The sequence below is a fragment of the Acanthaster planci genome, linkage group LG20 (assembly GCF_054643075.1).
Source record: "Acanthaster planci isolate LZ-2023a linkage group LG20, COTS_SCS, whole genome shotgun sequence".
Taxonomy (NCBI): Eukaryota; Metazoa; Echinodermata; class Asteroidea; order Valvatida; family Acanthasteridae; genus Acanthaster; species Acanthaster planci.
The window spans coordinates 10,571,230-10,595,250 of NC_141796.1; the positions used below are offsets into that span (position 1 = coordinate 10,571,230).

General features: G+C 42.5%; 3 protein-coding genes across 4 annotated transcripts; all 3 read left to right on the forward strand.

Moving 5' to 3' along the window:
* The first annotated feature begins 37 nt into the window (after nucleotides 1-37).
* On the forward strand, nucleotides 38-6,936 carry LOC110975041 (GDP-fucose protein O-fucosyltransferase 1-like). The gene is made up of 8 exons (XM_022227136.2): nucleotides 38-428; nucleotides 767-885; nucleotides 1,473-1,635; nucleotides 2,357-2,489; nucleotides 2,652-2,850; nucleotides 4,100-4,189; nucleotides 4,693-4,833; nucleotides 5,624-6,936. The coding sequence occupies exons 1-8, from the start codon at nucleotides 131-133 to the stop codon at nucleotides 5,798-5,800; spliced, it is 1,320 nt and encodes a 439-aa protein (XP_022082828.2). The 5' UTR covers nucleotides 38-130; the 3' UTR covers nucleotides 5,801-6,936.
* A 354-nt stretch (nucleotides 6,937-7,290) lies between these two features.
* Nucleotides 7,291-15,471, forward strand: LOC110975092 (GDP-fucose protein O-fucosyltransferase 1-like). Its single transcript, XM_022227235.2, has 8 exons — nucleotides 7,291-7,908; nucleotides 8,563-8,657; nucleotides 9,474-9,648; nucleotides 10,414-10,546; nucleotides 11,893-12,088; nucleotides 12,278-12,367; nucleotides 12,661-12,801; nucleotides 13,476-15,471. Exons 1-8 carry the CDS (start codon nucleotides 7,488-7,490, stop codon nucleotides 13,644-13,646), a joined length of 1,422 nt encoding a protein of 473 aa, XP_022082927.2. The 5' UTR covers nucleotides 7,291-7,487; the 3' UTR covers nucleotides 13,647-15,471.
* A 441-nt stretch (nucleotides 15,472-15,912) lies between these two features.
* LOC110975098 (cysteine and glycine-rich protein 1-like) lies at nucleotides 15,913-22,144 on the forward strand. Of its 2 annotated transcripts, none has more exons than XM_022227248.2 (6): nucleotides 15,913-16,157; nucleotides 17,971-18,100; nucleotides 18,904-19,075; nucleotides 19,510-19,642; nucleotides 20,265-20,358; nucleotides 20,572-22,144. In XM_022227248.2, exons 2-6 carry the CDS (start codon nucleotides 17,983-17,985, stop codon nucleotides 20,643-20,645), a joined length of 591 nt encoding a protein of 196 aa, XP_022082940.1. In that variant the 5' UTR covers nucleotides 15,913-16,157; nucleotides 17,971-17,982; the 3' UTR covers nucleotides 20,646-22,144. The 2 variants fall into 2 exon arrangements, with proteins under 2 accessions (XP_022082940.1, XP_086986784.1); XM_087130658.1 differs by lacking the exon at nucleotides 15,913-16,157 and adding an exon at nucleotides 17,309-17,330.
* Nucleotides 22,145-24,021: the final 1,877 nt, after the last annotated feature.

The following is a 24,021-nucleotide window of genomic DNA, read 5'->3' on the forward strand; positions in this document are numbered from 1 at the left end:
AACACACCCGAAATTTTGTGTGGGCGCGTGGCTAGGTTTTTACGATCGAGGGCGCTGTACACACGGAACGGAACTTAAAGTTGAAAGTGCCGAAACGTACCCACAAAGGGCTGTCTTTAAAGTCCCGGAAATGGGGGTCTTTTGGGGCAATTGGGGGGTTGTCTCAATTGTAGTACTAGTCGCCAACACTGATGCGGCAGAAGGAAGCATAAATTCTCCTCAAGACAATCTCAACCTTGCTGGTGATGGGCAGTTTTGTGATGCTGCCGCACAACCTTGTCCCGGACAACGTATTGGATTCAAAGGTGCGGGGGTCCGGGGAGAAGGAGATTTCGATTGGGCGGGGCAGGATGAGGAGCTTGCCCATGACCACGTGACCAAAGATGGATGGGATGGAAATGGTTACATAACATTTTGTCCTTGTATGGGTAAGGTTCATTTAACCTTCCTCCATGGTTGAAAAAATGAAAAATTTAACTGTTAGAGATTAGAAAACTTTGTTAAAATTGATAACACTGTTTATTGCCTTTGCTGTAGGGCCTACTGCTATTAGGTAACATACTGGCTAGTTTACCTTTATGGTTTGACTTTAATTTAAGTCTGTACTGCTGACTGTTTGCTAGTTTACTTTCATTTTATTGGCCATGATGTAACAATAGTAGGGTCCTACATATTCACGAGAAGAAGGATTGCTTGTACCTTGGTGAAAGGCCAAAATACAGAAAAATAGTTGTGTTGGAATTTTGTTGCATTGCTTCATTACCAGGAAACTTTGGAAACCAGATAGAGCAATATCTTGGTGCTATCGCTCTCGCCAAAGTCGTGAACAGAACGCTGATACTGCCCCCCTTTTATCACGTGTATCACCGGGCAAGACAGTTGCAGGTGAGTATGGTCGGCACAAAAGTGGTCCTTGCACAGATTGTTTTTATTTCTTCATATCTCTTCGTCCAAGAGCACACTTAGTGCCAATTACAGGATGAAGTGACAACTAAGAAGACAACAAAGAAATGTTCAGTTTTAGAGGCGGGAGGAAAACCCTGGATGAATATTCTAGGGAAAACCCACAGAGTCAGGCAGGGACTGAAAACCCAATCCCCATGCTGACCTTGGTGGGATTCGAACCCACGCTGCAGAGGTGGAAGGCGAGGGAAAGAGCCACTACACCAACCAGACTCCCCAATCTATTGTCCCATCTTCCAGAATTGACTGTCAGGTGCAGCTCATTTTAGCTTGGCTCGCTCTGTAGATTACGACAAACGTTTTTTGTGGTTGTCCAAATTTGCACTGAAGCGTGGATTGCCACTGACGCAGAGGATGGCAGCCATGACAACATGGATGACAAGAAAACTGACAACTTTTCGCTGTAGTATAGGTTAAAAAAAAACTTATTTCTCTCCTTGGTGAAATTTAAATCTGTCACTTTTTCTATTCCAACTTTGGGACTCTTTTCATTTCTCCTTTCCTGACAGAATGTACCATTCACAGACCTTTTTCAACTGGGTGCCCTACGACAGTTCCATCGTGTCATTCCTGTGCATGATTTTCTGACCATACTAGCTCCGGAGCACTGGCCAGCAGGCCAGCGTAGGGGCTATGCCTACCCCTTCGGTGGAGAATGCAGTCTAACCCAAAGTAAAGCTACTATGTGAATTATTCTCTTAGTTTAACAGAGCTACTTATTGGCAGGTGGGGGTAGCCCCTTCCAAGGAGTGCCACCTTTTAAAATGTTGTGAGAGAAAAGGCACTTTTGTTAGAAATCCTAAGGGTTCATTTCATTTCCTTCCCAGAGTGTGCAAAAAGCCCAGAAATGTAGCATTACACCTGAAATTGGTCATAAAAGGTTACATTAAACCGTAACCCACCTCAATCCTCCAAAATCCTCCGGGTGGTTTTGGAGGATTTTGGAGAATTCAGGATGTGCCCCAGTAAAAAGGCCCTAGTGGCTTAGGGTTAAGCTGAAAAGTTTTGCTCCCTGCAAAAAAAACCCTGGTCCTTGTTCCATCCTTTGAGATGCTAAAAATTATAAAAATCTATTGCCTGGTGAATTCATCCACTTGTTATGGAAAATGATCAACTGCCATTATGGGTATCAGACCAGTTATCTGTTTTTACCCATATAGCAAATCTTTCATTCCAGTCAATTTTCATAATTTCTGCAAAGATTAGAGATTGACCCATTTCTAGTAATTTTGATCATTATTTTTGCAAGACTTTGTTTCTTTGTTTTGTCTCCCAATGTCATCAAAGTAATTCATTTCCAAACTGGACAGTGTAACTTCAGTTTCGTTTAATTAAAAGCCCTCCTTTTAAATTTCCTCAATTTCTACTTTCCTGCTGCCCATATGCATACCAGGTGAATATTTCTACAAGGATCTAAATCCACCTGTTGTATTTGATGACTGCGTACCATGCAAGTTGCGATTTGATGTCAATTTCAGTGCTGATGAGAGGGCAAAGGGAGCCATCAAAAACTTGTGGTCAAACAGGTATGCAAAATGTAAGACAGAGGATATGGTCTTCAGTTTTTATCTTTGAATTAACAGGCTACAAACTACTGAACTTAGGACTAATAGAGTGTGATTTCATGAACCTTATTTTACCTTCCATCATTCTAGAGCTTTAAATCATTTGGGGTCCAATTTCTCCAGTTTTTCTCCACAGAGTCATCCTGTCCTGGCCTTCAACGGTCCCATTGGCATCTTTCCCATGATTGCTGGGAACCGGTATCTTCAGAAATACCTCCGTTGGGCAGATACTGCCTATTTCGCTGCGGCCCAGGTCTACATTTCTGAGACCTTTGGCAAAGACAGCTGGGTGGCTATTCACTTGAGAAATGGAGAGGATTGGGTGAGAAACTGGCTCAGTATATTTGCAGACGTCAATTGAGGTCTGACCTTTGACCAGCCGACCTTATTTACAAGGTCACTTTCAGTCTTGTTTCTGAATCTGTTTCTGGAATTCTAATTTGTTGAATGAGATGACACCAGACTTTGATTAGCAAAACTCCGAGCCTCTCTTTCAAGTTATATCAAAATGTGGCTTTAAAAAGTGTCAGTCATGAGTGCATCTACGGTACATGCAGTTAGTACATGTAGCTTCAAGGATTTGTCCCTAGACGTCACTATTGTTGTTCAGACTGATGATTAGAGTATAAAACAAGTCACAAGTAGCAGGGTGAACAATGACAAAGGAATACGTTTGTTGCAGTCATTTGAATAGCTTGTGGCTTGAATTCAGATTGGTCTTGTGATGGTCTTGAAGTGATCTTGTGATGGTCCAGTGGGGTTTTGTGACAGTCTTCAGGTCTTTTGAGGTCTTCTGATGATCTTGTGGGGTCTTGTGATGGTAAGCTTGTGAGGTCTTGTGGGATCTTGAGATGGTCTTGTTGGGTCTTGTGATGGTCTTGTGAGGTCTTGTGGGATCTTGAGATGGTCTTGTGGGGTCTTGTGATGGTCTTGTGAGGTCATGTGATGGTCTTGAGATGGTCTTGTGGGGTCTTGTGATGGTAAGCTTGTGAGGTCTTGTGGGATCTTGAGATGGTCTTGTGGGGTCTTGTGATGATCTTGTGAGGCCTTGTGATGATCTTGTGAGGTCATGTGATGGTCTCGTGATGGTCTTGTGGGGTCTTGTGAGGTCTTGTGATAGTCTTTTGTGTTCTTGTAATGGTCTTGTGAGGTCTTGTGATAGTCTTGTGATGGTCTAGCTTGTGGGATCTTGTGTCTGACGGTCTTGTGAGGTCTTGCTAATTGGGTCTTGTGATGGTCTTGTGGGGTCCTGTCATGGTCTTGTGGGGTCTTGTGACAGTCCTGTGGGTTCATGTGACAGTGTTGTGGGGTTTTAGCGATGGTCATTAGCTTGTGGGGTCTTGTGATCTTCTTGAGAGGTCTCAACTACCACACGCTGTTAGACTTGTGCACAAGCTGTTTGCCTTTATTACACCTGCACCCCACTAATTGAAGTGTGTTCTTCTAGTGAATATCACATGCAACACAGTGTGCAAAACTGGGTCCTCATATTATGGGAATGGTAGGAAATAACATGTGCCACTTTTTATCTTGGCCATTCTTACTTTATTGATTGGTCATGACTTACACAGGTCAAGGCATGTAAAACAGACCTTAACACTGTAGCGTATATGATGGCATCGCCGCAGTGTCATGAGAAAAAAATTGGAGCTGTCACCAAGGTAACGAACTAGTTGAAGCATTGACCAGTTGAACAATTTGGTTGGCTAACAATGAGATTTTGACACTGGTTCACACCCCTAAGCCCTGCTGTTTTCTTGACCATAATCTGTGAATTATGTTATTTCAACCTTGACATTTCTGCATATAGAAGTCGAAAGTGACTCCCTGTGATTTTGAGTTCCCATGCAGGGCTTGCCCTTTATTTGGCTAGCGGGCGACCGCTAAGGGGAAACCCTGCCATGCTATGCAAAACGTTACCACTGAATGAGAGAATTGGGAATTCTCTACAGAGTAAGCTATCAAAAAGCGACATCTTTCTAAGATGGGATAATTGGAAAGATACCTTATGGAGGTACAGCATCATGTAAAACATATCTTTCTGAGGTTGAAAAAGTTATCCAACGTTGTCAGTATTCCACCTTTTTTTGGTGAAAATTTGTCATAGAAATGCAAGTAGTTATATTTTAGCTTGCCTACTGGCTACAATCTGCTTTACTCTCAGGATCTGTGCCTCCCTAGTATACCTCATATGTTAGAGCTGACACTGCAAGTCTTTCAGGACGTCAAGGCCAAGCATCTCTTCATCGCAACTGACAAGCATCCTCATCTCCAGGAATTCAGGACGCTGCTTCACCCTCTGGGAGTAAGATGTTTAGTGCCATGGCATATCCAAACATCCATTCGAAATCCATTTTGCCCCCGGCCCCCCTCCTTCCCAGGACCTATAAGCATTGGTAGGCCTCCGGTGTGATGTTGCTGTAGCTCATCCATTCCATTTGGCCCCACTCAACGACTCTCTCCCCAAACCAACCCTGCCTTGCCCAGACACTAAACTTTGGAACAAGGCCTTGATACATTCCTGAACAAATTGCAGTTGTAAGTAGCCCCAGGTTTTGTAACTATGATGTCCTTAAAGAGGATATGCCAGTCATTACTCAAATAAATTTTGATAGAGCCCTGCCTGGAACTAACGTCCAGTGGTCCCTGGTTCGAGTCCTAGTTGTATGATCACATTAGGTATTGATCCACCCGAAAGTTCGGAAGCCATAAACTTCCATTGGTTGACCAGGGCAATTGTAGTTCAGTGGTCTCTGTTCTAGTCCGAGTCCTTTAGCATGTTTTTGCGCAGTCTCTCAGGTTTATTTTTTTCATTTATTTATTCCGTTTCTTTACCCAGGGTATGCCCAAACAGTTAAAAACTGGCTTCCATTGGGGCTCTACGTATTACGAGCAATTAAGTAATGGTAAACTCACATCACAAGATTATTACTTTGTTGGAACATACAATGAACACCTTTAGGTGTTGGTCCACCATTTACAAAGCTAGCAGCTGGATAAATTTTGTTGGTATACCACTTGAATGGTAGGTCCGAATTCTCTGGTTTGAGTCCGAGTAGTCTTATGCCTGATTTCCTTTGTCTCTCATGTTGAAGGTGTCGGTTCACCATTTGAATCCAGACATTCCACAAGTTGACCTGATGATCCTTGGCCAAGCCGATTTCTTCATCGGCACCTGTACCTCGTCATTTACCTCATTTGTGAAGCGGGAACGAGATGCCAACGGCAAACCTTCCATTTTCTGGGGACAGGAGTATAAAGGCTTTCAATAGACGATCTGTCACCGTGTAACCGTGACAACTACCCTGATTTGTCCATAACTTTAAACAAACCAGAGAGCAGGAATTGATCAGCACATTTGTAAAACCATATTAGGGCTAGTTTCAGTTTGTTGTTTGTTTTCAATTTCATATACTTGCTAACCTCGTGCAGTACTTTACGTTTTTATAAATTCAACATAAAATGTATTTTTAGAGATATATATTTTTATACAGAAATTGTAATGTTTCTTACTGTGATACATTTTAGATGTAATGCATTTACAGGGGTGTGAGAATTCAGCTTTTTAGCTGATTTCAGCTTTTTTGTTTAGATGTTGACCCTGAGTTTCAGCTTTTTTTACAGCTGGTCTGTACAAAAGTATGGGAACCTTTTCCAATTCAACTTTTTGCTAGCTGTTTCCAGCTCTAATTTTAAGCGGGTGCTCACACCCTGGAATTTGAAACAAAGTGAAACCATTTTAAATGACTGTACGTTGTACTTTTTAAACATTTTTAAGGTTAGGATTCCATGAATAAACATGATTGGCGGGGCCCATTGTCACTTTTTTTCACAAGCTGAAATGCCAGAATTGTTATATGCACCGGAATATTCAAAAGAAATGTTTTCTACGAGTTTTATCTAGATGTGAAAGCTTTTTATGCCCAGCTTTTCTTTAATTCACTGTATGATATTGTACTTTAAGTGGTATTCACGGGAGTTTAGCAATTTTATGCAGGGTGAGTCATTTTTAGTGATAGTTACAGTCTGTTGTCTAGCTAGGAAATGTCCAGGTAATTAGTTGTTTTGAGTTGGGCGTTGATCTGTCTCCTGTCTATTTGTGTAAAACGTCGATAGTATGTACATAGCTAAGTTATTGATTTTCCTTTGTAGAGTTGTGCAATGTAGGGAAAGCCAACATTTCCTGCTTATTCACTTTGACACCATTCCTTTTTATTTTATTGCTCTGTCTTGAAATATTTCGACTCGCTTTTAACCAAACACCCTTGTTCATTCCTTGGTTTTGAGTCAACTTATTTAGGTGCTAATAATTGTAAAAATGATGGTGCATTGGTTTCAAAGTTGGATTCGGAATTCGTCGGAATACTTTCGTGCTGAGGATGACAGAAATAAACTGATTTTTGATTGACGGTGGTATCTTTCTCTGTTTGTGTTTGGTTTGCTTGTCTGGTACCCCTGACCGATTTGCATCTAGCCTGTCTGAAACGGGCTTCCAGAGCTATGGCTAGGTCTATTGTCTGCGCGTAAATTGGAGGGAAGACCTAGATCTAAGCTCTTGGCAACTAGATTGGGATGCGGCCTCAATGAGTTCTGTAACTTTTTAAAATTAAGGCATGTTCATGATGCATAATAGTTCAGTTTTACTTGTTTTCCCTGCGGATCAGAAAGTTTGCCGTCAGAATGTAAAATTCTTCAAAACGCTGAACGAGGTTTATTATTTGGCAGTCTTGTACCTCGTTTCCTTTAATAATGCCTCGTGTGTCAGAGAGAAAATGGGACCAGGTGAATGGAACACGGAGGAATAAAACACATCCTCCATGAATGGAGCAGGTCCGAGTCGACCGGTCATGCGAAGGTGGAACACCGCGCCCATATCAGGCCTGCCAACGTGCAGGTGTGAGGCTACATAAAGTTATACATGTGCCGTGGCTCAAGCTAGTACCGTGACACCTGTGTTACATGTTATGGTCACACTGTGGACGTGTGACCACTGGTGACTTTGTGGTGTGCGTTTGTGTCATGTCGGTGGATCTGGACGAAATATTGGACATCATCAGTTTGTCAAATCAAATGGCAGGTCGGATTACACTGGCAACCATTCTCATGATTCTCGTGGGTGTGGGCCCCTTAGTTTTATTTACATGCACGACTGTTGGAGTCGATGCGGAAACCAAGCACGCCTATCGTGCCGATGCTAACATTGACAATTTTGAAACTGAAAATCCCCCCAACACCTGTTCAGGTGGGGAAACATCGTGTGATGAAGGCGACAACTTGGAGTCGGACATGTTGGAGAACAGTGGAGATTCCGTTTCTGCCATAGACGATGGTGAATTGAAGTGGGATCCCAAAGGATACGTTTTATTTTGTCCCTGTATGGGTAAGACATCACTTGCATGATTTGTTTTGGTTGTCAAACATGCCTTACTGAACCTCGTTAATAAGAGGTCTTTCGGACTCGGTAAATTATATGTACCAGTAACCTAGTCATTAGCAGGAACCTTGTCATGCTTGTATTATCATAATATCAGGAATGAAAACAAAGGATTGGGACCTGAGATTTTCTCGTTATAACTTTGTATTAAAACAGTGCTCTTGTTAACGAGGTTCGACTGTATTTGCCTACATCACTCTGATTGTGTTCTCATTGACCCTGCACCGTGTACAACCGTGACATCATTTTGCAGGGGACACTTCGGGTACCTTATTTCCTGAAGGGGAGCATGTTAGGATCAGAACTACATGTACCTTGTTGTGAAGAGTAAAACAGTGGATTGAAACCAGAAACCATGGGGGACCCGGACTATCACCAGATTTGTTTTCCATTTCCTTCTCTAATTTCTGGGGGGGAGGGGGCAGGGTGCACAGGGGATGTAGGCCTTGAGTGGGGGGCATGCCCCATGTCCTATCCTTCCACCCAGGTATGCCACTGACCATCAGAGTAGATATAGTTTGTATTTAGTTGCTGTTAAAGTGGTATTATTTTTTGCCCAGGTGTCATCCTTGTACAATAGTTTCATTCTTTTTCTTGCAGGCCGTTTTGGTAACCAAGGGGAACATTACCTTGGCGCCATGGCCTTTGCTAAGGCCCTCGACAGAACTTTGGTTCTACCACCATTCCGCACATTTGTAAGTTCAATCAAATAGAGGCTGTGTGGAATATCCAAATAACCGAATATTCGATCGATTGTCGAATATCGATTTTGACTAAATCGAATCAAATCAAATCGAATTTGAATATTCAAATGCAAAATGCATGAAAAGGAAGGAAGTAAATTATTCATTAAACAATTTTAAAGGAATAGAAATTTTCAACAGTGCAAGAAGTCTTGTTCATCTCTTAAATCTTACTAAATCATGGCTGGAGATACTCCTAGATTTGAGAAGCTATTATATTGATCATAATGTACAATTGTGTGTGTAACTGTAAGTGATTTTGTATGTGATTAATTTTGTTCATCAACAATCTGCCAGTTGGTGCAACCGAATATTCGGATATGTGATCAAATTGAAGGTCGAATATTCGAATAGTAAATTATTCGAATTGACTCAGCCCTACAATCAAATAGATGCCCCAGTTGTGTGTTTCAAGTCATGCGTGTGTTTGATCTTTTCATTGCTGGAGGACTGTAAGTTTTTTCTGTAGTTTTTTAGCCAAGAAGGTTTTTCAGAAAAGGCAGTAAAGGCAGAATTTACCTAAGGTGTCAGAGGAGAAACGAAACAAGGTTCTTATGGATGCCCGCAGACCCATTCCACATCGTGTACAATGTTGAATTCTATTGCAAGGTCCCCAGAAAAAAAACTTGTTACCGCCCCGATTGTTGTGTTACCCAGGGCCGTGTTTCAAGGTGCATGGAACATCAGTGTCATGTCTGTGACGTTTACCTACCTCACTGATCCCACTTGTGTAATGGTCTGCAAATTTGTATTATTTTGTATCATTAGAAACACGCATCCTTTGGACAGCTGTTTGAAACAGAACCGATTAAGGAGTTCCAGCGTACGATTCTCATGGAAGATTTCATGGAGCACTTGGCCCCCAAATACTGGCCCCCTGGCAAGCGCTTAGGCTACGCTCATCTCTCATTGAAGAGTGAAACTCCTTGTGAAATGAAAATCGGTGAGATTTCTTAACATTTTTTTCAGATTTTATTGACTGTGTTGCTTTAGTTGCAAAAACATCAATTGTTGTTGTCAATTTGGCATTACCAATGTCATTGTTATTGTTAGTGACTTGCCTTGTCTGTGATTTGTGATGCATGCCAAGGCCGTTAAGCTGCATTACGGGTAGCTTTTCCATTGTTTCTTTGAAATGTTGTTTAGGCCCGATGAAAAGAACTAAAAAGATTACTTAATTTGTTTTCAATTTTACTTAATTGCATGTAGTACATGTTGTAGCTACGATCCCCTCTGTAACACCAGCACAAGACCTCCAGTCAGAATTCAAGATGCAACTGGTCTTGAGTCTTGTCTTGAGTCTGGTCTTTTGTCTGGTCTTGTGACTGGTCTTGTGACTGGTCTTGTGACTGGTCTTGAGTCTGGTCTTGAGTCTGGTCTTGTGACTGGTCTTGTGACTGGTCTTGTGACTGGTCTTGTGACTGGTCTTGAGTCTGGTCTTGAGTCTGATCTGGTGTCTGGTCTTGTGACTGGTCTTGTGACTGGTCTTGTGACTGGTCTTGTGACTGGTCTTGAGTCTGGTCTTGAGTCTGATGTGGTGTCTGGTCTTGTGACTGGTCTTGTGACTGGTCTTGTGACTGGTCTTGTGACTGGTCTTGAGTCTGGTCTTGAGTCTGATCTGGTGTCTGGTCTTGTGACTGGTCTTGTGACTGGTCTTGAGTCTGGTCTTTTGACTGATTATGGTATTATTCATCATTCCTTCATTCAGGAAATCCGTTTGATTCATTCTGGAATTATTTCAAAGTTGACTTTGATGACTGTATCAAGTATGAGATTTACAACTTTGCTGACGCATCCGATGAGCGCAGCTTGCTAAAGATGAAAGAGAAGTGGCATGCCAGGTAAACGTAACAGGTTCGACTTATTTATGTCGGGTTTTTTGTTTCTTTTTTTAAAAACTTTCTCTGGAACTCTTGTCACAAAACTTATACCTTAAGTTTGTCCCTCATAGAATGAATAAAGGAATTTTTAAAAAGTTAAAGCCAAACAAGTGCCATTCATGAGCACTGTCATTCACATCTGTTCTAATGAAGGTGACATCAGAAGCGAAGATTTCTTAATAACCCTAGAGGGCGTTGTGCCATCATGTGTTTTGCTTGCACGTTTTTGCATTTCACTAAAGTTCGTCGAAGAATTCCACTGACTTTTGCTGGAATTTTGATATGCCTAATGATGTGAGTGTACATTATGTCTTGGGTTACAGCTCATATGTTACAGAGTAAGCTGTATCAGAAGGGAGATAGAAATATTCATTTTGGGCACGATTAACTGCAAGTTATGAGTATGAAATTTGGCCTGTCCGACCATGTGGCCCGTTCCACACATGTGCACGTTAAGCGTATTATGAATTTGAGGATTCTGCGTGGAGTTTGGGTATCTAATGTTGAAGTAGGTACTGCGCCTGAAGAGTTGGGCTAAAGAGTATTTCAGGACATGCTTTAGACACCTGTTTTGACTCTTGATAGAGTGCTCATTTTGACTCAAGGCTTAGTTTTGGATTACAAACCGTCCAGTATATTTGCTTTACTTCACTTTTTAATGAGGATTTTTTAAGTCAGTTCATAGGCAGATAGTTATTTTATTGATGTATCGTATTGTTGATTGCAGATTGAACCATATACATACACGCACACACTCCTGTGCAGGCATGGCATACATAGTGAGGACCTCTGCACAAAAGAAGTCCACATAATGTAGGGTGCCATGGCGTTGTGTGGACTCGTACACGTCCACACAATGTTTCCCCCTCTGAAAAACAGTTTCAGAGGCATTTTGGGGTCAAGGTTATCCGTGGAAAAATGAAGAAGAACAGTCCAGGAAATCATCATCAATAATCCAGCTCGAAGGAGCTATCCTCGTCGGAGAAAGAGGAGCATTTTCTCAAGTTTCCATAAGCACAGGAGAACAAAGGAATGTCCACACTTTGTAGTAGGGTATTAGTATACCAGCACTGTTAGACTTGCTGTCAGTCACAAGTCGTAATACGAGTGGTATGATACAAGGGCAAAGTGCGTCACCGTCCTTGAAACTTCTTCTGAGAATTGACAGTCACAAGTACTGCACTATTAAGTTGGCAAACAGACAACTTTCATTCCTTAGCATCCCATACTACCAGAGGTCATCTTTTAGGAGTCCTTTACTTTTCCCATGACATCCAGGAGAAAGTTGTTCCTTTTTTCTCTCATAGATTTCCTCCTGAGAAGCACCCCGTCCTGGCATTGCGCGGTTCACCCGGCAGCTATCCCATGCTTGCCGGCAACCGATACCTGCAGAAATACCTCAAGTGGTCACCAGCTTTTTTCGCCGATGCAGGGAAGTACATCCGAAAGACATTCAAAGATGAAGGGTTTGTTGGAATCCATCTCAGGAACGGCATTGATTGGGTAGGTGACAGTAGCTGACGGTAACATGTCTGTCTCAGGAAGCCATTACCCAGCGGCTGCAGCCACTGCTCATAGATTGGTGTATTACTCTTAGCCACAGCTGGTTAATGTTGACACAATCTTGGCTTCATCTCTTCCGTTGTAAGTTTTTCCACAAACTGAATTTCTGATTTTGGTCTGTTCTTCAAGGAGAGAGCTTGTGAACACGCAGATGGCATTGGGAGATTCATGGCATCCCCGCAGTGCTTGGAAAAGACACCAGGGGCCATTGTTACAAAGGTACAACAATGATAGCCTTCATTAGTTTTAAAATGCACAAATCAGATTTTATGCTTACATAAAGTTCAGCTTTGACAATCTGCTATCAATTTGTATATTTTTCTGTTTGACTTTCTGGTGAATTGATTGAGTATGTGGGAAATTTTTTTGTGTGTGGGTTGCCCAGGTTTTTCTCTAATTTTCTCAGGACAAAAGGAACAAGACTTGTTTACTGTATTGGTTGATTAACCTTTGTTCCTGTCACAAACTTTGTGTTATTTCCCGATTAAACTTTTTCACATATTTATTGATAGGACCTCTGTCTACCGAGCCTGGAGCAGATTTTAAATTTAACATCACAGTTATTTAACAAAGTCCAGGCTAAACATCTGTACATTGCAACGGACAGGAAACCCCACACTGATTCCTTCAAGAAGCTTTTGAATCCTCAAGGGGTAAGTATACATCATTAATTGGCTAGCACCTTGCTAAGCACTTGCTATAAGGCACCTGCTAGAGTGTCAGTGATGGATTGGTAAGACATCTGCACTTGTAAGCAGGGAGTCATGGGTTCCTTTTTTTTCAGTCTTTTTGTGTTAACCTGTGCAAAGAGCTGAACCCTGTATCAAATATTTGATATCATTAAGAGTGGATTACTGTAAAAGGGATGGAGGTAAAAGCTTTATGAGCCTCGAGCTGGACCAAGAGAGGGCGCAATTTTCTAAGCAACAAAGGCTCATTTGGTAAGAACTGAACTTCGCTGGTTCATAAACGACTGTGAGGTGCACGCGCTGCGGTCGCATTGTTACCAACAAAATGAACTCTCACAACCAAGATAGCTTTTTTAACCGATGAGGGGGTGCTTCTGCTCGAGGTGGACAGACCTGTATGCTAAAAATAGGCTTGCATCATAAAACTTCTTGGTGCATCAAGTAGCATTCGAAGAGTAGACAATTTCTGGAACTGTTTCCCAACATTGATCCTACTTTATATGGGAAGAGTTTTAACTCCATATTGATTTTGGGATAAAAATTGAGTGTTAGTACGTGTATACGTTTTTTACTCTACCATGCATCTAAATGCCACTCAAGAGTCAAAGGTCTGGATTCTGTCCTTTGTTTCTCGCCAGGTATCTGTCCATCACTTGAACCCCAGTCAGGCTGAGACTGATCTGATGATTCTGGGCCAAGCTGACTTCTTTATTGGTAACTGTATCTCGTCCTTCACCTCCTTTGTCAAACGGGAACGAGACGTGAACGGCAGGCCCTCTGCATTTTGGAGCCGAGATTTAGAATTGTAAACTTAGAATATTTGAAAGTTTCAATAACGTATCTCATCAGCACCTTGTTAGTCTTATCTACCGAGTTTTGATATCGTTTTTAGTTATTTTTTTATTTTCTTACATCGTGCTACATTTCATTATACTTGGTTGCAAATGTGCACCTATTACGGTGCACCACGTTTAATTTTTGATTGTTTTGATTTTGATGTTTGATATTTTGTTGGTTTTTGTTAGATATTATTGTTGTTGAGTGCAGAATTGGACTACCTTTGACTTCTTAGTACTCCCTGCTCCTTAAAAAGACGAACGAACAATTATCCTTTCCGAGCAGGAACAAAAGAGGGCGTGTTTTTAAATGAAATTGACCGTCCTTTGGTATTCATTCACCCCATAGCTTCGCAAGTTTTTGTGGGTTTGACGCGGGGCACGTTGAGTGCGTGCACCAAATTTATTGTGGAATGTCTGGTGTTCGCTTGCACACTGAACTCCTGCAAGAACCCAGTTTGAAAACTTCATACCAGTCTCTCATTCTGTCACCAATGGGGGCACGGAGGGTGTACTTCAACTCAAGGCGAATAAAGTGTGTCTAATGAAAGCGATGTTACTACTTCAGTTTTTTCCAGTGCTGTCTTCAGTGTAATTTTACTAATTGAATAATGTTTTGTATAGGAGGATGCATTCTCATTTAATGTCAAGAGGCAATGTAAACCTGTCCATCCAGCGGGAGAATTGATGTGTGTCCTTTCAAGGCACTTTTTTCAATTCAATTTTGTTACACATCTGCAACCATGCAATTTTTAACTATGCAATACCAGTTAAGTCTTTTTGCACCAATTATAGACACCTGCATTTGCAACTTCTCGATGCAGCCCTGTCCGTGCCAGGTTTCCACCATTTTTAATACCTGTGGTTTCATGTTATTTAAACCTACGGAAGGACCCTTCACACTGGACCACACACCCTACCTTTATCATGAATATCATTCTTCTTTCAGTAACACAGTTCATTAATTTGATGGGTGTTTGCCAAATGTCAGGTGCTGGTGAAGAACTGGAAGAACAGCATGACAAAAGTACTTCTGTTATTCATGTGCATGTTCACTGTTTGAGAAAAACATCTTATTTTCCTGTTATTCAGTTTGGTACTCAGTTTTCTGCAGACGTTGATCGTCAGTGCTGGGAATAATTCTTGCCATTTGATATCTATGGCGTGCGAAATTCACACTTCTCCCGAAACGGAGATATTTTTATAATTAATAGAGATTACGGATCAGGATTTAATGTTAACTTTGCTCGCCATAGATATGCATTGTGTATACGGCATGCCATTAGTTAATGTTTGGTTTCATTGTCTCCTCTCTTGATAACATTGTTGTTTACTATATTCCTGTCAACATAATTCCAAACGATTGGAAATTATATTATTTATTCTTTGGTTTTTCATCATTCCACATTTTAGATATTTTTTTCTGTGTAGATCGAGACTTTTTCATGTAAAATTCTTGGGCAGTTAAAGATGAATCACGCTTACTGTGGAATTATGAACTTTTATGCAAATGTTAGTTGCCATCACTGATTGGCCGTAAGAGATACTGACACATTTCTGATTGGCGTGTGCAATTTCTTTTTAATTGGGCTTGCTAAACCGAATTTAAAGTGGAAGCCTTGTTTCTTGTGGAAAAAGTTTATTCGTGACGGCACGCCTGGTGGATGAAGTAGTTTGTGGCATACGTCATTATTTGCCGTGTTTTACCAATTTTAGTGACTAGAAAAGGATGGGTGGATTATATATTTTCTCACAAATTATATTTTGAATAATAAATACTCAGTTGTACTGCCTTAAATCTTATCGTGCCAGTGAGTTGGGCCTGGTTTAGGGATTTACACGAACTGTTCTGACATTTTCACTTCGTTCGGATTGGGTTTATGATAATGTTTAACTGCGTAGATGTTCCCAAATAAGAGGGTAACTCCTTACGAAACGTATTCCTTGTTCCAGAACCTAACGCATCTGCCTAACATATCCCAGCTCCTTTAAAAAAATCTTTGCCCTTTTAAACTGCCATTTGTTTGTCACGGTCAATGTTACCGACACCTCGCCGCAGTGCGTGCTCATGATGATGTTCTCCGCCCAACCTGGAGGGGAACCGGCGCAGACCGATTTCATTCTAGAACCGTCTCTGCCTCCAGCGTGCATGGTCTTCGCCGAGCGCACAGTTCGCGGACGTCCCCAAACCGTTTCCAAAAATGGCATCCACTCGACAGCCGGCACGCGACGCCGACCTCCCATCTACCCTCTGCACCCTGCGGCCGCGTGAGTAGTGGAGGAGTGCCGTGTGCAAAGCCTTCGAGATGCGCCAAGAATTCTTGAGAGCTGAAGCTGTGATCTTGCTCCTTATCTTTCCCGTCCCGTGCGCACGCCACCTCCGCGGGATCACGTTCACCTACTTCGGCAAGGACGCATCTCTCACGGGAAGAGATTTATTCTGAAGGCGGACTCTGTTTAGGGCGTTGATCATCAATAACAAAGGTAAGTTTTGCGCATAAATTCACCTGTTTAATTCCAGGCGTTTTTAGTCCAAAATTTGATTGCAAAATGATAGGCCTACTTCAGCCTGGCGTGTATTATTAATGTGCGTGCATTCGTGTGTTGGGCGTCAACGTTATCGATCCGGAACTCGACGCGTTGTGACGGAAGATGAAGTCTCATATTCCACCCTGTTGTATGCGTTTGCCTGAGCAATTGAAATTTCTTTCGTTTCATAAGCGAGACAAGTATACCGACGAACTATGCCGATTTCCAGAACCATCCATTGTAACTTACAAGGGGGTTACATGACCGTGAGGGAAGAGTACGTGTTAGTTTATGGTGTGAAACACAATTTCATCTTTGAGTACTTTCTGTAGTGGGTTTTGGTGAGTCTGAGACTTAAAATTTTCAGACTGAGGAGAAAACTGTACATAAAGTACTTTGAGACTATTGTATGAAAAGAAAACTGTACATAGAGTACTTGCTATGTAGGTGGTTAAACCTCCGAGCCGAGTTCACGGTGGCTACACAGAGGACGGCGGCATGTGCAATATTGCGTCGGAAATAGAAAGAGTTAACTTCCATATATTACTACATAATTCTATAATAATTATATAGGATTATTTTATGTCATGTCGATCGTCTACTCATAACTGATTTGCTTTCTTCAGAAAAGTGTGTCTATGTGCAATTAGACTGTGTATATATACATGTATTTACCAATGAGCAATGTTCATAACACGTAACATTGATCCTGAGTAGTGCTTCCACATATACCATATTTGGATATTAGGGGTCGTCTTGTCATTGACCTCAGATCACATGCTATACAAGTACTATGGTCTAGTTCCTATTTCGTCATCGATGAAATGTGTACACAAGGAAAAGGGTGCCCGCTCCCTGAGGAGCAAGTTGCCTTGACACATTCACCGGACAAGAATGCCCGGTATGCACAACGGCTACAAGAAGATGTAGACATCATCATTGAAGGCTTCTGTTGTCAGATCATTTCGCTCTCATCGTTAGCTAAGACAGAATTAGGTTCATTTTTTTAAACAATTCAGTTCTGTTTGTCACCACGGCTGTTTTATGACGTCTTTGTGTGATGTTGAATTTCGTCACAGTGGTGGAAGTCTTACAACGGCTTTTTTTTCATGGTTGAAGTAGCTCAGTGTATGTATTCGGGGTGTACACAACGCCAGCATAATAAAAAAGTTTAATTTTATGTATGGTTGATGTATGAGTGGTCTATTATCTCTTGAACATTTAAAGTCATGTAATCATTGATTGGCAGTTTGACTTTACTTGTTTGTTTAATGAACACCATAAAATAATTGTTGTTCGGACAGTTGAGATGCAATTGTTATGTGTTCATGACCTTTTAAAAGGTCAGTCGCAAACGACGCAGTCATTTAGTCAGATTTAGGAATCTAATGTTGTTGAACAACTTGCCAGCTAAATTGAAAGGCAAAGTGTCCTTTTTAAAGCTAGGACCATACATCCAGCCTCGGCTTACACCACTCACCACACTCAGGAGAAACAGTGATAATGATAACAGATTTTGAGACCGAAAGATCCCGGATGTTGAGACAAAATCTTAGGAGGTAGTCGGAACCTCACATCACCATTTCTGCCCTTATCCTAACTTCCTTGCGAAATTTACCGAGCCATTGGTTTCAGATTTCGTTAATGTTCGCCAAGATGCAGCTAGTGTAAATCGCTGTTCAATTCCAAATTCTCGCGTTCCGTGACAACCCACGAATAGTGCTCGTGGCTCACTCATCCCATTGATGAATACATTGTTCTCTTCCAGATTTGATCCAGAATGCCACAATACGGAGGAGGACCAAAATGCCCCAAGTGTCTGGAGAGTGTGTTCAAGGCCGAAGAAGCGCCAACCCCCGTACAAGGCCACACCTGGCACAAGCTATGCTTCAAGTGTGGTAATACAAGCCGTGTCCGAAATGGGCTTTCCAGAGCTAGTTACTGCGGTCTGTCCTGCTCACAGACATGTAAACGTTTATGTGTCTGTGGTCCGGCTTGAGCAGAAGCACCCCCTCATCGGTTCAAAATGAGCCATGTTGGTCAGGAGTGTTTACTTTGTTGGTAGCTACGCGACTGCAACGCCCGCATTTCATAGTCGTTTGTGAACCAGCGAAGCGCATTTCCTACCAAAGGAGCCTCCGTTGACAGGAAATTTGTGCCCCTCTTGGTCGCGCTTGGGGCTCATTGTCAATGTGTCGGTTTGTATTTCCAATGGAGCAAAGACCTAGCCCTAGCTCTGGACAACATCAACAGATTTGGATGCAGCCATAGACTAATCCAAGGAAACGCTGTAGGCCTAACTGCAGTGGCACCACATGCGTTCTTAAACCTGAGGCGCGTGTGCATGTTGGCAAGTCACAGCGTGCTATTGGTCGAGTAGGTATTAAACGCGCGCGTATATTACCTGTTCAAGTATGAACCGGTCTTTCAGTACAAGACGAAGCGAAGTAGCAAGCTGTACATTCTTCCGAACTGTCGGTTTGAATTTCCATTAGCATGTTGCGATAAAAGAAGAAATGTCGTCAAAAGTGGTCATAAAATCTACACTGAAAGGAGACTGGATTTCCAATCTTGAAATGCATTGTTTTACACACATTGTGTAGAAGTCATAATAACCATTTATTTCTTTTCTCAAGTTGTCACTTGTGCTCTTCGCGCATAACCAGAAATGGTCATATAATTGTTTGATTTCTACTGACAGAGTTGTGCAGTAAAATGTTGGACTCCACAACCGTGGCTGAACACGACCTCACGTTGTTCTGCCGACAGTGTTACGGGAAAGTCCACGGCCCGAAAGGGTACGGCTACGGAGGCGGGGCCGGAGCTCTGAGCATGGACCACGGAGAGAGATTCGGCATGCAGAGACCAGAAGGGTGAGTTGAGTGACTTGAAAGCTTGAAGAGACAGGTGGAAATAAGAATGTGAACAACCGAGGTTTTGATTCTCTCATTGCTTGTGAACTATGAACTGAACTTGATGAAAACAGAAATCACGACATAGCAAAGACGGGGAAATGGTACCTTTATTTCTGCATCGTTGCATGCCTGCTTTGGCTTACCAATCATCGATCATGGGCCTCATTACAGAAGACAACAGTAAGCCAGCTGGGTATTTTAGAAAGGCAAGGTCATTCGAGAGCAAAGCAGGGCATGGGAGTCGGCGTGTGGCCGCGTTGACAGGGCAGACCTTGCGCGCGCGTAGTCCTGTTCCCGAATGACCTCGGACGCACTTCGTTTGGGCATGCGCTGTTGGATTTACATCGAACAGGCTCTTTGTTTAAAGAGTATTTGATTTGGTACAAATGCAGGGGCCCATCAGCGATGGCACAAGCCTATGCTGGAGCAGATTACCAGTGTGGACCACCTCCAGAAGGGTCCAATATCTGCCCACGATGCGGCCGAGCCGTGTATGCTGCAGAAAAGAAACTAGCTGCTAACCATGTAAGTAAAATATAGGATGACTGATATCGTGCAGAGATAATACGGGCGCTTCACAATAGCGCGCCTCCAAGAGTTTGCAACCCGTTGGCCAATCACAAAGCGCGAAATCGGTCCACCCTTTCCAAGCGCCCATTGGGCCGACATGTTTAACGAATTGTGATTGGCCAACGCAAACGCCAATGCAAACTCTCGGAGGCGCGCTATTGTGAAGCGCCCGTATTTTTGATGTGGATATTGGCTGCATAATACTGCATAATATTGTGTCTGGGACTCTTGCCTTTGCTTGGTCTGTAACTTTAATTGGCTTTAGTACAAACGCCGCATCCAGGCATTCTATCTCATGCACTGGAGCACTGGGTTAGAGTAAGGCCCGCCGTTAATCCTAATGACAATGAAGAACAGTGCTTGCCTGGCTGTGCGCGCATGTCGTAAGCTGATTTGACCCAGATATGGCGAGGGTTGCACGCGATTAATTTTCGATACAATGTGCACAAGCATGTGCGCGTTTTTCTCTAAACGCACGCGCCATACCGTTGGCGGAAATGGCGCGTATAGCCCGCCAAACACATTCCTAAATAATTTTTGTCTGTCTGATGGTGTGTCGGTTTCCATTTTCTTACAGTCTTGGCACAGCAAATGTTTCTGCTGTGCATATTGCGGCAAGGGGCTGGATTCAACCACTGTTAGAGACAGAGATCACGAAATTTTCTGTGTTCGTAAGTAGATTCCAACTTGACTATATCAGCAGCAGAACCGGCAATGGAGTGTTGTTAGGGACGTTAGTTTAAGAACCTCTAACAATCTGTAGGGCCCAAAGTTAATTAAGTTATGGCCAATGGCTGATTGCAATAAAAGTCGCTATACTGTCTCAGACTCTGAAAAGTATTTGGTATACATGTAGTCATCTTTCTGTTCTATTGATTTCGCAGACTGCTACGGTAAAGGATTCGGGCCTAAAGGTGTTGGTTACGGGTTGGGTGCAGGGACCCTCAGCACCTCATAGACTGGCACCGCTGTCTCGATCGTCATATACGAAGGATGGGATCCGTGGATTCTCGGCACGCACAATCTAAACGGAGACTTCGGGGTGCATGTTAGGAGCTGAGAAACCATGGCAACGTGCATTTCAAACCTTAATCTGGAAGTGTTGACCCGAGTAATGCCCAGGGATCGCATACACGTGCACTGAAACACCAAATACCTGAAAAATAATGAAGATTGTATCAGTTCCAAAATTTGTAAAAATTATTTTAGAGTCTGCCCCTAAGAACTGGCGCTGACAAACCCAAGCTACCGAAAAAGACGCACTTAAGGCTAGTTTTGCGAGGGGACTGGACGAGTATCTGCCATTATCTAGCTTTGACCCGTTGCTTTAATACGGCCGTTCCACAATAGTGCGGCACCAGGAGTTTGCAACACGTTGACCAATCATAACCCCCGAAACTTGTCGACCCAATGCGCGTTTGCAATTAAAGGGTCGACAAATTTCGCGCGTTATGATCGGCCAACGTGTTGCAAACTCTTGGTGGCGCACTATTATAAATAGCCCGTATTGTAGCAACGATTTCAGTTTACCATGAGCCTTTGGCCGTGTCCGAAACAGGCTTCCAGAGCTACGGCTAGGCCTATATTGTCTGCGCGTCTCCACGCATTTCCAATGGAGCGAAGACCTAGACCTAGCTCTAGACCAGAGATTCGGATGCAGCCTTTGTTCCATTACAGCAAACCCTCAGACTTTTTTTTGAACCACATCGAAGAGAAACAGCAAAGTAGGCACTGGTGTAGTTTCCTGTCCATAGTCTTTTGGGGTTTTCCTTAAGGCATTTTGAACTTGTATTTGGGCAAATCATGATTTTTAATGAATGAGTACATGGTTTGGATTCTCGACGTTGATTTCTTTCGTATGTGACTGATGGTATACGAAATACTTCAATACCTCCCCTTGCCTCTTAGATTGTTAGTGAGGTTAAGTAATTAATTCGTGTTTTGGCATGCATGCGCAAATTTATTATGTAAATATGAGACTTTATGTTGTAGCTCTAGGAACACCTACCGTATTTCTTGTCCATTAATTTTGAAATGTAAAATTATAATTTTACGGAAATTGTAAATTAAAGTGGACTATGTACTGATGTGCCATTTTTGAGGCTTTTCACCGTAAGTGCCTTTTTACAATGTATTTCTAGAACTATGCAAAAACACTAAATAATTACTTTAGTTCCGATTTCATCGTTTCAAGTGTACAAAATTCCAAAGATATTTATCGTAGAAGTCTCTGTGGTTTAGAATCTTATAGCTTTATCAAATTTGGATGTGAATTGAAGTGGGCAATTTTCTTAAAAAGAGCTCTGACGGACCCAACCCAGCTCATGTAGGGCGCTCTGTTTGCAAAAGAAGGCGTGAGTTGTGCATTTTTCAGTATCCAAAGTAAATAATTAAAGTATCCCCAAAGTGTGATAAACTCATTAAAATTCACAAATCTCAGAACAGAATTTTACCAAATTATTTGTCTTTGTGATACCAATGCTTTCAAGGTCAAGAGGGATGGGGAATGACACCTTGGGAATCCTGGTGCACGGAGAGATTCAAAATTCTACGTGAATTCGCTGTTGTATCATGATAGTTCGCCGAAGAATGCCCTTGATTTTAAACTAGAGCTGAATCAATCTAGCCTATATATGATCAGCAACATTGCGCATGACTGTAGGAAATCAAGATTGCAACAGTTTTGTCAGTGGTTTCTCTCAAGGTGCGTGGCACATGCGTGATTGCCAGCCGGCTGCCATCTCAAACAATTTGGAACTCGGACCGACACTGTCAGAGCGCCCTCGTTGACATTACCTTTCACATACACGCTAACTCCTTCGTTTGTCCCCCACCGACCTTACAGGGCACTGGAAGGGCAAACGCGCTTCACAATTTTTGTTGAGGAAATACGCCATATTTTTAAGTTCCCGAAGCATTAATTTCTACCTGGGTTATTGTCCCAATCCATGCATGTGCTCTCAGTGCACACGTGGAATTGTCGACCCAGTCGCTCGACAAACTTACGTCATGAATCCCATGCCCAGCACCCTGTAAGGTTGGTTACATGGTGAAGAGTGGCACTGGCTCCTTCCCTTTCCCTGCGCACGGAAAGCGCCCCCATCCGGAAGTAATCCTTTTTCAAACACATGGCATGTACATCAGTGGCCCTGGTTGCATTTTACCAGGAGGAGGCAGTTGTGGGTCCTCTTTGTCGGGGGGGGGGGGGACGTTATAGGATCTGAACCACCTCGTTCACAGCGAAAAGATAAAGTACTAACTAAGGCGGACTATCAACATTTTTTTTATCTTTCTAATTTATGGGCGGGGCTGAGAATGGGGTGGGAACGGGGTCAGGCCTCGAGGGGGCGTACACCATGCACTCTCTTACTTAAGTTGCGCACTGGCTTGCAAATAATGAAAGAAGCACCCAAACCCTACCACAAAAATGAAGAAGTTGTAAAACTGAACTGTCATCTCACACCTCCATCCTTCCCAAACCCTTCTTCAATTTCATCTCAGGAACTTCTCGTAGGTAAGCTCTGAGGGCGTTTCTTTCAGAAATGTTAACCAGTTTCTACTCGGTGTCACGGCCTGATCAAAAACAAAAATCATGAAATGCATGGAAGATCAACCAACAATGATAACTACGTGAAGGGGTTGGCTCCTTCAAGTTTCGGACACATGTCGGAATTCGGATCTTTTTTCAATCAATGTTTATAGGCCTAAACTCTATCCACAAGGGCTATATTTCCTCAAAGCCTGATTCCCCACTCAGTCACGTTGTGATGAGGGTAAGCCCAATCTTTCGGGGTTTCAAAAAATGTGTATGACCCCTCCCCCATCAAAAGCTATTCAGGTCGCGCCGTTCATGCAAAGCGCGAGATTTCACATCCGGGTACTTTGCGGAAGTATGCAAGTAAAGCTCTTTATAAGTAGCGGCTTCGTTTTCCATTAGCTTCATCAAGAGTATTACAATTAGTTTCAGACGTTTATGTTGAGAACAAGTATTGGCTGGTATAAAAGAAATAAATATTGACATAGTGGAAAATGGAACTGCACTGAACGTAAGAGTCTCAACTCGGAGCAGAGACCGAATGATTGTAAAGCCGTATTGAAAGCAATGTCGAGATTTGAAAAACTCCCAACGTGTAATATACATGTACACAACGCTGCAGAAAGCTGAAGACTTCTCACGGCCGGACAAAGGATCACTAAAGCGGATTAATATAGGTCCGAGTTTAGAGCGGATTTACTGAAATGGAATATTTATGCAAAACATGTTTATTTTCTCTCAATTTGTTAAACTAAATGGCGATTTGTGACAGGTTTGGAACAGTTTGGTAAATGTTTAG